The sequence below is a fragment of the Cyrtonyx montezumae genome, unplaced genomic scaffold, assembly GCF_038088225.1.
Source record: "Cyrtonyx montezumae isolate F1298 unplaced genomic scaffold, pur_monq_1.0 scaffold_2, whole genome shotgun sequence".
Taxonomy (NCBI): domain Eukaryota; kingdom Metazoa; phylum Chordata; class Aves; order Galliformes; family Odontophoridae; genus Cyrtonyx; species Cyrtonyx montezumae.
Window position 1 is genome coordinate 46324847 of NW_027071936.1, and position 16422 is coordinate 46341268.

At 40.6% G+C, this 16422-nt stretch overlaps 1 protein-coding gene across 3 annotated transcripts in view; it reads left to right on the forward strand.

The window, feature by feature from the left end:
* The first annotated feature begins 9997 nt into the window (after window positions 1-9997).
* Window positions 9998-16422, forward strand: part of ATP8A1 (ATPase phospholipid transporting 8A1) — an 89866-nt gene continuing 83441 nt past the window's right edge. For all 3 annotated transcript variants that reach the window (XM_065737089.1, XM_065737093.1, XM_065737090.1), the window contains exon 1: window positions 9998-10068. In XM_065737089.1, the coding sequence (XP_065593161.1) occupies window positions 10020-10068 (49 nt within the window). In that variant the 5' untranslated portion in view covers window positions 9998-10019. The remainder of the gene's footprint in view (window positions 10069-16422) is intronic.

The window sequence follows — 16422 nt, forward strand, 5'->3', positions numbered from 1 at the left end:
GGGCACACTGTTCTTCTATATTGGAGGGTACAAAGCTTTTCCTTTTCTTCACCCTCTTCCCAGGAAGGCACTCAATGCAGCCAAATTTTTCTTTCCATTTTTCCTGTATTTATCTTGATAAACATATACTTTACCCTTTAATCAGCTCTGCACAGTTCCATTTCCTTTAAGACTACTCTGCTTTTTGGGTCCTAAGCACACTGCAGCTGTGCCTAGTATTGCTGAAATATAAATAGATTACCATCTCAGCAGGTTTTAAAGCAACAACTAAGCTTATTAAAATCGAGACATTGCACAAACCACATTCAGTCTATTAATTCTGATCTTCATGTTCACTAGCACCGAATTCAGCTCATTGTAGAGCAATTTAGGGAAAAGAAAGTGATAGTGAAACTCATCTATCTGGACTTCAGTGCACAGTGTGTTCCTATGAAAATAGACTTCTTTTCAGCAGACTAATGTTTGAGAATTAAGATATATATATATATATAAGGCCGTATTTTTTGGTCTAGTGGAAGTTAATCATTATATCAATGCATATATCTATATAAGGTCATATTGTTTGATTTAGTGAAAGTTAATAATTGTATCAATGAATATATCCATATAAATATGCATCAAATCAACTTGGTAAAAGACCCAAAATGAAAAACTGGCATTACTGAAACTGGTGGTACTTTTGCAGCTCACAATCAATAAGCTAGTTCAACACCACCCATGTATTCTGTATTACAACGTATATATATACCAAGCTGTATGTACAGTACTTCATATCTGTACTTCAAACCCTGATTGATTATTTTAATTTCCAAACTTCTGATGAACTAGCAAGTTGTTTCATTCGGTAATCTATATTTTCTGATTCTTTTCTCACAGAAAAACATTAGATCTGTCTCATGGTGTCTAAAAGGGTGTTGGTACCTCTAGAAAACTGAAAGAGAAATGGAAAAACGACACTTAGAGCAAAAAGCATTTTCATTTCCCCTTCATTTTTCCTTTTCTAGGGTAACGGAGTGTTTTCACTCCTCCAAAATCTTACCAACCTTCCACTCTACTTGCATTCTGTTACAGATTTATTTATATTTAGCATTTTTCCTAGCAGAATAGGCCATGATGCTGGATTAGAGCTTTATTCATAGTAGGATTTCAGATGACTCACAAGTATGTCTCTGCAGCAGCTGTTGCAGGCCTTGTAATGACATTAGGCTGTGACTCACAGAGAGATGTTGCACTGGAGTACTGTGGCTGTAGACTTAGTGATGCCTACATCACAGAAGCCACTCAATGCAGATGAAAGGAAAGTATCACTATAATTGTGGTGCTGAGAATATCCTGAACACATAATGCACACAACATGTAGTTCACAAGTTTTTTTTACCTTTTCAGCATTTACATGGAAAAGCTCTGTAGATGATGAGGAAATCCTGCTCTCAGAAGTGTGAAACTGCTCATAGTAGAACAAACAAAGAAAAAGCTTCCTCATTCCTAGTAAGAAAATAAACTTGCAGACCCAGTCAGGACCATTTAAGTCCAAAAGAAAGTTTAGAGGCCCCACTGAAGAAACTATGCACTCATACAACAGAAAAAAATCTGTCCAAAAATAGGCCTAATATGATACAAAAAATGTTTTCATGAGTTTAGCTGGATGTCTGCTGAGGATCAGGGAGCATCTTATATTCCCAACGCTGTTTAAAAGTGGTAGTTTCTGACTTCTGGGGTAGAGTTATCATATGCATAGAGACAGATAAATCTTGGTCAAATCAGTTGCCACACCAAGAACTTAGCCAAGCTGTGAGCCTTGAGTGATGCCATCTGTACAGAAACCCTAAGGTCCTAAATGTTAAACTAAAACACTTAGATAAATTCAGATTTAGGGAAGATATTGGCTGCCCCAGGAACAGATCCAAAAAGCACAGCCACTTTGTCCAAAGTGCTTGGTAAGCATGAGGTGTGATCATCTTGTTTCTGCCAAGTCATCCAATTGGATAGCAGGCATTGTTTCAGACTAATGGAAGATCTATAGCTGGCTCCATAGACACCTTTCTAAAACTCAACTGTCAGCCAATACTCATTTCATTTTATTTCATTCCACTGTTTTTAACAGAGTATATCTGAAATGAATCTTGCCTATTATAATGTAAACACAGTAATAAAGGACACACAGAGCTTTAACAGGGTAATCATGTAACAAATTATTTTTCTGAAAAACAGAAACATGGAATTGTTACAGTGCAAAAATACATAAAAAGGGAACAAAGGAGAATGAGTGAAATCATTTGTTACAGTGTTGACTACTCAGACTGATAGAGATTTTTTGGCATGTCAAACATATCAAAAATAAAATATGAATTCTCACCTCCCTAACACAAAAGAATGGGCATCTGTCATGTTACATTCTCTCTATCTATATTAGAAATTTTCAAGGCTTTTCAGAGGCTCCTACCATGGGATATATTTTCATTCTGTAAGGAGCCCAATACAAGAACATTATTCAGTTTAAAGGTCATGCAAAACATTAGCTGAGTACACTCTTCAAGAAAACAATTTCATAAATGCACATGGTTAGAATATTTCAAAAGAGGCCAGTGTTGCAAGGCTTTGAGTACAGAGCCAATGACCTAATTCCTCAGATTTTTCTATACATATTACCTCTGTAAAAGCACATATGTGTTGCAAATGCTTACAATTACATCAAAATAACAGATCAGTCCATCTAAATAATGCTGTTTTATAACAGTAAATATTAGCTATGGGCACCTATGCTAAATCCAGTGCATAGAAACAAATGGGTACTGCTACACTGAAAGTGGGATGTTTTGGTTCATTATATCAGTTGTTCATAAGCTCCTGAAATTAAATAGGCCTGAAAGTTCTTTATTAAATTAATTATGGCTGCCTTTCCCATCCAAATAGTCTTATAACTCTCTTTGCTGTGGTACTGCAAAGCTAAATGAATGATCCAGACGGAATTTTTTTACTGCATTACAAAGTAAAATACCAGGTGATGTATGTACAACACAAACTACATGCGATCAAATGACTAATTTAGTAACTACATGTAACAGAAATGTTAAGTCATGTTTTCAAACACTGATTGAGCACCTGGTGGGAAGGCAGGACCAACCCATGGGTGCTCAGGGGCATGCAATGCACATGAGTGAATGGAAGAGGTGCAGCCAGGATCCACCCCTTCTCAGATGTCATTTAAGGTTTGGCTGTGGACATAAGGGTACCTTCCTGGAGATTTCTGCACATATGAGGTCTTCTGAAGGTATGCAGTTTCTTTATTTCTGTGTGTATGGCTGCTGTTCTTGAGCTAATCTTCACTTGCAGCAGCTTATGACTTTGCTGCTTTGTTGTCATTGCTGAGCTTTCCATGGTGCTATACTACAGTTTTAAAAAACGTATGAGAATGCCCCTCTACTTTTTTATTTTTTTTAATTAATCTACACTATCTTGCTTTAGAGAGGACAAAAAGGAAACATATGTCAGTAGGCCAGATCATCACGCAGTGATGCTAATTTATAGCATAATGCTATTTGGAACTGCTTTTTTTTCTTTCTTTTTTTTTTTTTTTTGTCAGAAGTGACTTCACTTTCTTTTTACTGACTAATGTGCTAGGTTTAAAAATACCGTGTAGTATTCTTGTACTTATTCAATAGCAAATATTCCTGTAATTTTTCTGTGTATTTAGGATTTCTTTCTGAGCTTTTATTATACTGAGATGTGGGAGATGTCAGAAGAAAGTTTTCAGAACAACGATGTGAAATTTAGTCATAGAATGGCTTGGTTTGGAAGGGACCTTGAAGATCATATACTTCCAATCCCATTACCCATACAACTCAGCAGGCAGCTATTCTATTTCTCACTTGTGGCACGCTCACTCTGTAGCTCTTACAGTAAAACAGACAACAGCTTTAATGCTGCTCAAGAACCAAAACCAGAATAAACCAAAATCTGAAGTGCAAGCTATTTTCATTAAAACTATTAGGGTTAGTCAAGAGTTTTAACACTTAGTTGAAACTTAGGGTAATTAACCAAACTCTAAGATCCAATACCAGAAGGTTTCCCACAAGCTTCCTGGTATATGACAAGTATTGTACTTTGGTACTGAGACACCTTTTCCATTGTTTTTAACTATGAGACCAGTTTATTTTCTTTTGATTTGTACAGTGTTCCGTTGCTCCTGTTTTCCCTAGCACTAACAGTTGCATTCAATTGTCTCCAAGAGTTACTTTGAAGTGTGTAGGAAATTTAATTTTTCTTTGCTGAATATTAACCCAGTAAATGCCCTCCTGACAGTAGGGAAGATGTAGCAAAGAGCTTACAGAAATGAATCCCACTTTCTTCCTGTAGACAAGGCTGTAACCATCAAAATGAGCAGTTTTCAGACACTGAGCCATCAAATTCTGACTGCACTGAGAATAAACAAGTTAAAAATTTCAAAGGCACGATTTGCCTAATTTTAGTTGACATTTTCTTTTTTTCCTGAGAAATGTCACAAAACGTCAATCTGATAAGGTAGACCACATGCATTTCTGAAAAGACTCTGCATTTTCTCAATTAAGTGATTATTTAGTATTTTTAATGTAAGAATTTGCACACTGAGCACTATTTTTTTTCTCTCGTACAAGGCTTTCTGGTTTTATTCAGGTGCAGTAGATCAGGAAGATATAAGAAGGCTTGCAGCTCTGTTGTCAAGCTGCAGTGCTATAAGATAATAGGCAGTGCACATTGCACTGGTCTTATACTACAGACTGAGTGGAACCTTGCTTGCTGTAGCGTGGAGTGGCTTATGCTGGGTATTGTGTTGTTTAACAGAATGTATCCTGGTTTGGGTGGATTTCAGATTGATAATGCATTTTCTTTTTAGGATTTTCTTCTCTTTGCCAACTTTGAATATTCCTACCACTCCAGCTCCTGGCGGTATCTACGTGGGTATTTAAATCTCTTACCAGTGCTCTGGTAGCTGACTGCCAGGAAAACTGAAAGCATTTATTGCACTGGAGTCTTTCCCTATTCTCCCCTCTCATTCTCTTAGAGATGTACCTAATTGGATACCAACATTTTACTGATGCTATCAGGAAAGTATCTGGAGCTGTTTTAGATCTAGATTTTAATTCACCATCCGTTTATTCCATATTTGTAGTGTTAAAACATCTTTAAAATCTGAAGTGTTATGTTAAAGCCAGTATAAAATGGAGGGATTTAGCAGTGAATTATATTACTGCCATCAGTGTAAACCATATAGCTTATATTTGCACCTGTTTCTTGTAAGTGAAAATAATCACTTACTAGCAGGGTGAAATGGTTGTGCTTTATAATTTATAAATTCATTAAATCCATTTGTCATTTCCCTCTTGATATTTTCTTACATTGTTTCTCCTCACAGAAACCAAGGTAATACAAACACCTACAAGCTACAGCAATTGACTTAGCAGTGCATGAACTGGAGGTATCTCTAAAGTGTTTGCTGCTGCTCAGCTGGGAGTGTAAATCCAGTTGCCACAATTATGCCTTTGTTTATGTAGGAGTTCACAGAAAACGCATTTTGTCTTAGAATTTATATCTCTAAAGCTTGATATTGCATTTAAGCAGATAAAAGATATATTGGTTTCTGTTAAATTACATAGAAAACTGTCAGTTTCACTGGGAGTACTTCAAATATCAGCAAAGAAAAATCTTGGATTGCTTCCCCACAACTTTTTAGATTTCAGATATACCTACTCATAGAATTTTACTAAAAACTCACCATGCCATGTGAACATTTTATATATTAAACTAACAAAGTATGGCTTAAAATATTTTAAGAGTTTGAGATCAACTGCACAGCCTCTAGTTGCTGCAATACTTTATGAAGCATAAAAACATGTATGATGGAAGTCACCAATGAAATGTAACTTCCTTCCAGATAATGCTGGAAAAGAAGCAGCAGTTCCAGTATTGATTTTCCTCTTCTGCTATTGTATGAAAACTGGCCACCTATTTTTTTGATAGTATATCACAAAGGAAGATTCTACCACTTCATGAACACTAATAGCATTACAGGAAAATGCTGGATTGATTTTTTTTATTATTATTTTTTTTATACCTGTCACATTTGTGACAACTTCAAATGTACAGACCTCACTTTCCCTTATTAGAAATGCATTCATCAAACCTACAGCCCTCGTTTTCCCTGTATATGGCTTCATTTTCAAGGCAATGGTTCTTATTCTGGGGTGCTACTACAGAGAAGAGTTGGTTTATCTTAAATAATGGAAGCATGTATCTTTAAAGTTCTAATGAAATGAGAGTATATACCATTTGCAGGAACAGATTTCAGTGTAGTAACCTATAGCATAAAATATCAAGTGATCAAGAAAGAATGGCCTGTCACAGCTTAGTTTAATCTATGAAACTATACAGCAGTATACATTTCTATCCTATGAGTAGATCTGTAATGTTTTGCAATTTTCTTTTACTAGCTTCATGTTTCAGCTGTCACTACAAGGCCTTTTCCTCCACCTGAAGTAAATTGTTCTTTGTGGGTATGCTCTTCTGTTACATTTAAAAATGAAGCTTCTGTCTTCTTTTGTGCAAAAATGTAGTCTGGTATGAAAGTAGTAATTGGTTCCACCAGAGCTTCAGCATATTTCAAAATACACATCTAAATCAAAGAGGAAGCACAAGAGGAGCACAAGTCTTATGGGGAGCAGCTGAGGGAACTGGGATTGTTCAATCTGGTGAAGAGGAAGCTCAGGGGAAACGTTGTTCTCTACAACTGCCTGAAAGAAGGTTGAGGCAACAAGGGGGTTGGCCTCTTCTCCCAGGCAACAGTGATAGGATGAGAGATAATGGCCTTTTCCTAGTGGAGGTTCAGGTTAGATATTAGGAAAAAATTCTTCTCAAAAAGAGTGGTGAGGCATTGGAACAGGGATGGAGTCACTATCCCTGGAGGTGTTGAAGAAATATGTGGGTGCATCACTGAGGGATGTGTTTTAGGGGGCACGGTGGGAGTGGGTTGACAGTTAGAACAGATTATCTTAGAGGTTTTTTCCAAACTTAATGATTCTGTAATTCTGTGATGCAGAGTGCCATTTAATTTTCCAAGTATGATATAGGCATAGGGTCTAATTTACTCCTTAGCTGGAAAGTTGACTGGCTTGATTCCTTTTCGCATCCGTCATTTACATTACAAAGATCCAGAAACAAATACTGGATTCCTTAAATAGAGAGCATGCTCTCAGCTTAAAAAGATGCGGAAGCATCTTTTGACCTGTTTCTATCAAAACAAGAATGATGACATGCAGAGATGGAAATTTCTTTAGTAACACAGAATATATTTACTCTAGATGAACTCATATAATCATTTTCCAAAGGAAAGAAAGAAGTACAGGGGCCAGCTTGTTTTGCCTGCAGATCTTGTGGGGGAGAGACCCAAAGTGCGGGGGGTACTGGGCTTCTCCTGGAGGAAAGCTGCAGGTGATGGAGACTGTTACAAAAGAAGAGTTCAGAATTTCCTACCTTTGGAAGACATCTGAATGAATTCTCTATTACAAAAGTAAACAGTTAAGCATGTTTAGCTTGAGACTGTAGAATTTTAAAAAATGGAAATTTTTTTGAAGTGATGGAAAGTTTTAATGGAGCTTTACTCCTCAGTTGTTTTGTTTTGTTTTTTTTTCCAAATATTATTAATACTATTGATTAAAAAAAGGCTTATTTAAAAATAAAAAAGGCATTGAGGGTTCACAGCAACTCGACATAAATATATATGGAGCTACCAATAATGTTGCTGTGCTGTTTTCTTCGTGGTGTGGATAGTGGCCTGGTTTATAAAATAACTATTCACAAATGAGAATGAGCATTTGGCAGCATTGTTTTAGTACCTTACATCCTCAGCTGGGTAAATTTCCAGTTGCCCAAAGGTATGAGTAATAAGCATTGCTTGAGGGAATTTACAGAAAGAATAATGAAAGAAGTTTTGACAAAATTGAATTTAAAAGTGGATTTTAATGACAACCCTGTTTGTCACCATCACTACAGTGATTCTGAGGAGAATGCATAGAAGCCAACACAGTATTCTGGGCTGCATCAGAAGAGGAGTAGCTATCAGGCCAAGGGAGGTGATTGTCCCTCTCTACTCTGCCCTTGAAAGACCCAATCAGGAGTACTGTGACCAGGTCTGAGGCCTCCAGCACAAGAAGGATGTGCATCTTTTGGGGAGGGTCCAGAGGAGTGCCATTGTTATGAAGACAGACTGAAGGAACTGAGGTTGGTTAGCCTGGAAAAGAGAAGGCTGTGGGAGGACCTCACTGCCTTCCAATATTTAAAGGGAGATTATAAATGGGGAAAATCAACACAGGCAGAGATAAAGGTAGGAAAAGGGGATATGGTTTTAAACTAAAGGAAGGAGGATTTGGATTAGGTCTCAGGGAGAAGTTTTTGACAGAGGGTGGTGAGGTGCTGGAACAGGCTGCCCAGTGAGGTTGTGGACAACCCATCCCTGGAGGTGTTCAAGGCCAGGTTAGATGGGGCCCTGAGCTACCTGATATAGCAGCTGGTAATCCTGCCTGTGGTACGGGAGTTAGAACTTGATGATCCTTGATATTCCTTCCAACCCAAGCCATTCTATGTTTCTGTATGAATTTAGTGAGCTTCAGTCTGGTTGCAGCCTTTTAACAATAGCATACCTACTATGAATTGCAAAATAAACAAACGAAGCACACGAGGACCTTAGTCATGTCCTTTGCCCTATTTGTGCTGAGTGTTATATATACAATCAGTCTCTAGATAACAGACTTCTAAGAAATCTTAACTATAAGCCTTCTTTTTGCAGAAAGTAACCTGCGTGGTCACACATCTACCTACGGCCGACTGTTGAGTATTTCTTCAAACTGGATGAGTGTGTTCTCTCCGAACATTTTGTTTTTCCAGACAAAAAAGCATGAATAGAGCTATTTCTACAACCTTTGTTCACAGTTCGGCAAAAAACAAACAAGCAAAAAAAAGCAATGCACTGCTGCAGAGGATAATGCAGAAAAGTGCTGTCTTTTAAGAGAAGCCTCCAGCAGACTTTACGGCCTTTTGAGAAACAGCATTTATTTCCCACTGCAGTCATCTGTGAAACAGCACATTCCCCTTTCCTTGTATCTGAGCTATCTATCACGCCCAACTGCGATGGATGCAAAACATAAGCGTGCCAAGACCCACGGTTCCAAATCCTACCACCATTCCTATTTTCTCCGTGCTCACGCAGCGCGGGCGGCAGTTCGCACTCAGGCACGACGCGCCACGAACACGTTCCCCTGCCCGATACGGTCGCACAAAACGAGTGGCACGTTAACAGCCTGACAGCGAAGACGCGGATGCGGCTTCAGCCCGAGGCACCTGCAGCTGGGACCTCCTTTTCACCAGCCCACACAGGAAGAGAGCTGCAGTTCGCACAGACTCAGGGCTGTCAAACTGCGGCATGGCGAACTGTGAGAGATTAAAAATACACAGCTGGACGAGAAGCTCCGGTGATCCCTTGTCCCACAGAACTGTCCCTCAGGGAGCCGATCCCCTCCCTTCCCCCCGCTCCAAGGCCGAGCCCCGCGGGCAGAACGGGGCCACCCCCGAGCGTGGGCAGCGGCCCAAGGCTCGGCACGTTCCATTCCCATCGCAGAGCGGGGGGTTGCGCTCCGGAGCCCCTCCGCTCTCCTGAGAAGCGGTCGCGAAGCATCTCGTTGCGCCGCTACTCGCTTGGGCGCAGCCAGCCAGCACGGCTGACCCCACGGGGGCGACGGGTGGCGGCGGCGGCGGCGGGGGATCGCGGGACGAGGGGGCGGGGGAACACGGGGCGGAGTTAGTAGGTTCCGGAGGGCGAACCGCGCTGGCGTCGTGGCTGTCGGAAAGGAGCGGCGACGTGAGCCGCAGGAGACGCGAGCCCTCTGTCTCCGGCGCCGCAGTTCCGCCGCCCAGCGCAGCCCGGAGCTCGGCTCTCGCCGCGGCGTCCCGTCGGGCGGCAGGAGCGGCGGCGGTGCGGCCGTACCGCGGCGATGCCGGCGGTGCAGAAAACGGTGTCGGAGATCCGCTCCCGCGCGGAGGGTAAGTGCCGCCCGGCGCCCGCCTTCCCCCGGCCGCGGGGAAGGACGGCGCTCGGCTCGCGGGGCTGCGGTCCGCCTGTGACCGAGATTGGGCGGCGGGGGAGGGCGGCAGCGACCGCTGCTGCAGACGCGCCGTGCTCGTGGCCATCCGGCCGAGGAGCGAGCGCTGGGGCGCGGTGCTGCCGCTGTGCGTTCCGGGCGGCGTCGCGGTGTGCGTTTGTCATTGTCTGTGTCCGGCGGAGCTGCGTGCGTGACCGCGGGGCGTGCGGGAGCACCTCCCTTGCGGGCAGTATAGTGGGCAATATGTGCTGGTCGTCAGAAATAAGCGGTTCCAGTGCGAGTGTGAATGAACAGCGTAGAAGCAGCAGCGCGTTGGGACAGCTTGTAGTTTGCTGTGGCTGCGGGTAATGACAGCAATCACTGCAGGGACCCGTGCCTCATGAGGCAGGTGTGCTGGCCTTAGTCCTAGGGCTGTGTTGGAGTCACTCGGAGATAAATCAGGCCCCATACATCTGGTGGAGGCCATTAAGGGAAGTAGTAGCTTTCTCCCTGCATCTTCATTCCTTCCTTCCTTCTTTCAAGCAGATTACTTCTTTTTGTTTAATTTTTCTTTTTTCTTTTTAATTGTGTGTGTGTGTGTGTGTGTATTTGTGTGTGTGCCAGCAAAAGTGCAGAGAATAAATATTGGGAATAGGCTGTTACCTTCACATTCCTTTCAGTTTCAGCCATCCTGTTTGCCTTTCTCCTCCATGCTTTTCAGGGAGAACCTGCTTTTGTTTATAGGGGCTTACCTCTTACTTCCTAGGCAGTGTGAGTTGGCCAGGGAAGCAGAAGGATATAGAATCACAGAATTGCAGGGGCTGGAAAGGACCTCTGGAGATCATGTAGTCCAACCCCCCTGCAAAAGCAGGCTCCCTAGACCAGGTTGCACAGATAATAGCCCGAGAAGCAGTAAAGAAGATGCATGCCTCCAGGGACACTTTTGAAATGTGCTTACAACCAGAGTGGCTGTGGTGTTGTACCCACAGTAATTAGAAGGTTCATACAGTGGGACTGGCAGGGCGTCCAAACACTCAGTGCTGAATTTCAGTCCATTTCCAGTTCTTTTCAAGTCAATTGCTTTTCCACTGAAAGCTTAGAATCAGTGTTCCCAGTTTATTTGTGCTTTCTTTAAAGTGACAAAACTACAGCAGCATTTAAGGATTATTAAATGAACAAATGTGGTCCCTAAAAGAAAGTGTTTGTTTAAGATGTGCGGATGTAGTGAAAGGAGAAAAAAAAAATGCCTGTTTGAATATTGTTTAAGGTTAGATGACTGCAAGACAGCTGAACACAGGTATTTAGGAGAAACCTATTAATCACTTTGTTTGGTCTGTGAATAGGTATGGCATTTCTTTTAAGAAGTGTAACTTTTGGAAGATGGTATGATGGTTTTTCATCATAGCAGAGGCATTACTACCTTGTTCTGTGCTTTAATGTATGTTCCGTTACTCCAAGATAAATAATGTAAAAATGATTGTCATTTAAAATATATGCTTCTGATCTTAAATTAATGTGAACTATACTAGTTTGTTTTGTTTCTATCTGGTTCATTCACAATTAAATGAATGTCAGTGGGTCTTTTTATTTTTTTCCTCCTTTTCCATATTTGGCTTACTTTGACTGTGTGGCTGGTGTTTATAAACAGTGCTGCATAAGGAAATGTTACTATTTCTTAAGAGACTCCAGAGTTATACAGTGTGGGTGTCCTCCTTGGCACTTGAAAGTGAAATAAAGTAGCCATACAGTCCTAGCTGTGGTCATGTCAGGAGTCTGTTAGATAAGCACTGTGCGGAGCAATGATAAGCCTGCCTTCTGAGACCTACCCCAAAGCCTTACATGCAGCACTTTGCTAATGACAAGCTTGCTGTGCACTCTGTGCAACTCTGCTAATACTGCAGTCACAAGGAGCGTTTTCATAAGTGCTGTTACAGCACAGGCCATTCCTTAGAATAGACAAAGACTTGAGGGGATGTGATAGACAAGCTAATATTACTTCCTTTGTTCTAGAATTTCTTTGTTGTACGTTTTGGGTTAAAACCTCATTTTTCACTATCACTGCAGCAAGTAATTTCTGCCTCAGAGACCTTTTCTGTGGATCATGAGTTACCTTATCAGTCTGGACTGCCTTGACATCGTCTCAGATCTGAGCTCTCTCTGGCATAAAGAGATAATAATACTGCTATTAGATTAAATCAGCTGCTGTGCTCAGATGGAAAGAACTCAGACCTGCCAGAATAATGCACACGTGTGTCATTCCCAGTCATAGAAGATGTAATGTTGCAGTCTGTACGTTACTACGAAATAAAAATTAAAGGTATTTTAACATCTGCAACAACGTAATTTTCACGGAGAACAGAATTTGGTTATAACACAGCTAATGTTTTGGTGGTAATCTTCTACACTTCTGAAGGATCTTGTGCTCTTTGTGGCTGATAACCAGGAATGCAATCTTTTTGTAATAAATTCTTTGCCTAGTGTCCCTCTTGTAAAGAAAACCTGTGATTCACATTAGGCAATGCTGCAGTTCTACAGAATTGATTTGTGTACCAGTGAAGTCTTGCTCAAAACATGGAAGGTCTGGTCCTCCTAAACACATAGAGATTTCCTGAATTGTTTTTCACCACCAATAACCTTAACTCAGAAACTTAGTACCAAACACCTCAAGGCCAGCTATGGAAATAGCATCTGTGTCTTGTATTCTGCAGTTGCAAAACATGAGAAAATCTTTGAATGTATTTAGAACCTTGCAGTTAATATATGCATCTATTAAATAATACGAAATTGAATAATTCAGAGCCACGTGTATGTATTTATATACGTACATTCTGGGAGAGTGGGATTGGCATTAGCAGTTTTTATTAGAGGTCTCTAAGCTTTTGAAAATATGAACATTACTCCAAAAGTAATGCCTCCAACATAGTAAGTGTTGGCCACAGTGTCAGAGGCAGAAGCTGGTGGTGTGGTAGTACACGTTGAACCTTTCTGCCAGTATTCCACTACATTTTGTTGATGTGTGACATGTCAGCAGAGGAGCAGTGGCAGAATAGTATCAGGTATGGAAGTGCATTTGAAGCAAAGGTGTGTCACTGAATTCTTCCACACAGAGAAAACGTCACCCATTGACATTCATTGACGCTTGCTGAATGGTTATGGTTACCAAACAGTGGATGTGAGTGCAGTTAGGTGGAGGGTGGTGCATTTCAGCAGTGGCAGCAGTGACATAAAAGGCATCCTAGATGTCCATGTGCAACTGTCACACCACAAAATGAATAGCATCTCAATCAGCTTACCTGTGTGAATCAGCGGATTACAACCAGAGAACTGCGCAGGGAGCTGAGTATCAGCTGGTTGGAAATGATGATGGTAGTGTTGCAATACTGCAAAATTTGCACAAGGTGGATCCCATGAGCATTCACACAGGAACAGAGAGAGCACTATAAGCAAATCTGCCAGTGTCTGTTGAACCACTATGAGGCTGAAGGTGACAGTTTCCTGGATTTCGTCATTACTTGTGATGAGACGTGGTGTCACCTCTAGGAGCCAAAGTCAAAACGCAGTCTGTGGAGTGGTGACATGTGAATTCTCCATCAAAGAAAAGTTCAAGGTGCACTCCTTATTGGATAAAGTTATGTGTACTTTCAGGTTTGGAAAAGATCTATATTTCCTGGAACCCAGACAAACATCTGATCACTACATCATGCTGCTGACTAAGCTGAAGGCTTGAACTTCCAGAATCAGGCCAGAGAAGGAGACGACCTTTCTCTTGCAGTACAGTGATGTCAGGCCCCGTACCAGTTTGAAGACCATGAAGAATATTGCAAGTTTTGGCTGGACTATCCTGCCACACTCACCATATTGTCCAGTTTGGTGCCTTCTGACTTACCTTCTGACTTCTTTTGGAGCCAATGAAAGATGGACTGCATGGGTAACACTATCAGTGACAATTATGCCATTGTAGCAACAGTGGAAGAAGTGCATCTCCTCCACTGGTGCAGATTTTAATGAGCACAGTGTGCAGGCTATTGTTCATCACTGGTGAAAATGCATGGCTAATGGAAGTGATAGTGTTGAAAAACAGTGTCTTGTAACTAAGAATTTGCTCCATCAACAGTGTTATTGTACTCTTTGTATCTGTTGTACTTTCCATGGAAATAATTTGGAGGCATTACTTTCAGAGTAACCTACATAGAAGCATTGGTGGAGTTCAGTAATCTATCTTAGATGGCAGAGAAAGCACAGAAATTTTTGAGGTGCTGTTGTGCTATCTGCCAACAATGTTAATAGCAGTTTTGCTGTATTAGGGGAGGCAAATGCCCAGGTGAGAGCTAGGTGAAGCTGAACTTGTGGAAGATGGGGTAACTTATATATGAAAAGGACAATTGTTTTGAAATTCTGTAGTAGTCATCAGATTGTTTTCAGCTGTCAATTTTTGCAAGGCCTAATATATCTTCAGGAGTTTCTACTTCTGGACTGCGAGACTGTGTATCATTTTAACAGACCTAATGCTTGTTATTAGCACTTTTTCCTGACAAGTGTGTTTTGCAGTCTATGTTGAGATACCCAGTGCTTCAAAGTGGAAAATTTGGGTCCAGTCACAGCGCAGGCTTGGCAGCCTCAGCAGTAGTAGGTCAGGGCAACTCATTGCTGTTGCAGTTCCCTTCTGTTCTTTCACTCCTCAAAGGTGCAGAGGTCAGGTTCTCAGTGCCAGTCCTCTTATCAAAGTTTTATTGTGGCACTGTGACACACTTTTTCAGTCTCATTGGCTGTCTTTGAACTGCGCTGTGTTCTTTGGGAACGTGAGCTAGCAGACTTGCTAAGGTAAGAGCTTTTGGCTACAGAACCAAGCTTTCAAGCAAAACATGGTCATTAATGGGTTCTGTTATTGGAGAAAGCTCAAGTTTACTGTTTGGCTTTTTACTGTTATTTCATTGGTCATTTGCTTGAATTTTGTTGTTTGAAGATGTTATCTTTTACTGGAAAAACTGTAAATATTTATTCCTTACAAGTAGACTTTTTACTATGAGCTTTTTTCATGTGTTGCTTACACCCTGACACAGCCATCTCTCCATACTCTCAAAATTCCCAGCAACTGTCTGCAATTTTTTCTTGCCTATTCCCACTGTTATTTGTACTTTACTTCAGTTCCTTTAAAGGAAATCCTCATTTACAATCTGTTATATAAGTTCTTAGAATAAAATTTAGTTTTGTGTTTATTCATCAATAGCTTCCACATTTTGCATTTTGCTAGCAAATAGCTCTGAAGTGCAGAATAAAATGTCAATTTTAGATTATGCAGCAGTTTTTCATTAGAGTAATAATTACTTTCCTTTCTTATTGAAGCACATTTTTATTGGTTTTGATCCTGTAAGATTGTAATTTAAAAAAAAAATCAAAACAGATATCAGAAAATGTGATTCTGAATATTAAATGGAAATTAGTTTCAAAACATGCAATTTCTGCCCAATAAATCAGTAGTATGACTTGTTGGTATTCCCAGTTAATCCTTTAATTGTGCTGTCTGGCAAATTTTTTCAAGTCAGATGCTTTTCTGTCAGTGGAGGCACATGAGATCATGTGTCATAGAATCTAATAATTATCTGTTTAAACAGCAGTAGTTTTACAAGCTGCAGAAGAGGACGAGGGGTCTTGCTGTGTATTTGTTCTTCCTAAATGCCAGGTTTTACATAGAGCAGTAACATATTTCCTGTTTGAAGGCGGATAATTGCTGTTTTGTTCTTGATCATTATAAGACTTCAAAATTATTACTATGTATTGCTACCTTAGTATTTGTTGTGTCCTTAGAAGAGCCAAAGTAGAGTGATAGTGTCTTTAATTTTAAAGCCCTGGGACAGTGCATTTCTCAACACTCACTGCAATGAGCAAACAAGGTACAAGTTAAGTCAGTGTCTGTTTTGACATCTGTAACACAGCAATAACTGTACTTTTTTTTTTTTTTTTAAGAGAGGTTAGAATGCTTGCTTCATCTTAGGTTCTTACTCAGTCTTCACAGTGTTTTTTTTTCATTATCAGATTTTTGTCACAGCTGATGCTTTGATAATGACTTCATGTCTTGTCATCTTTCTTTCCTGTTGGGATTCCTGTCTGGTTTTTCTATACCTTTTTCATTGTCAGCTTTCTGAATATTTGGATCAGTGTTGCTATGTCATCTTGGAACCTTTTAATGGATTAGAGAGGAGCAGCCATCTTTAAATTTTACTGGTTTGTTAAGTGCATCTTTGAAAATCACCTTTGCTAAAAATGTAGCTGCTTTCACCAAGAGCTGATCTGGTGGATGTGCTTCCCTTTGTTCTTG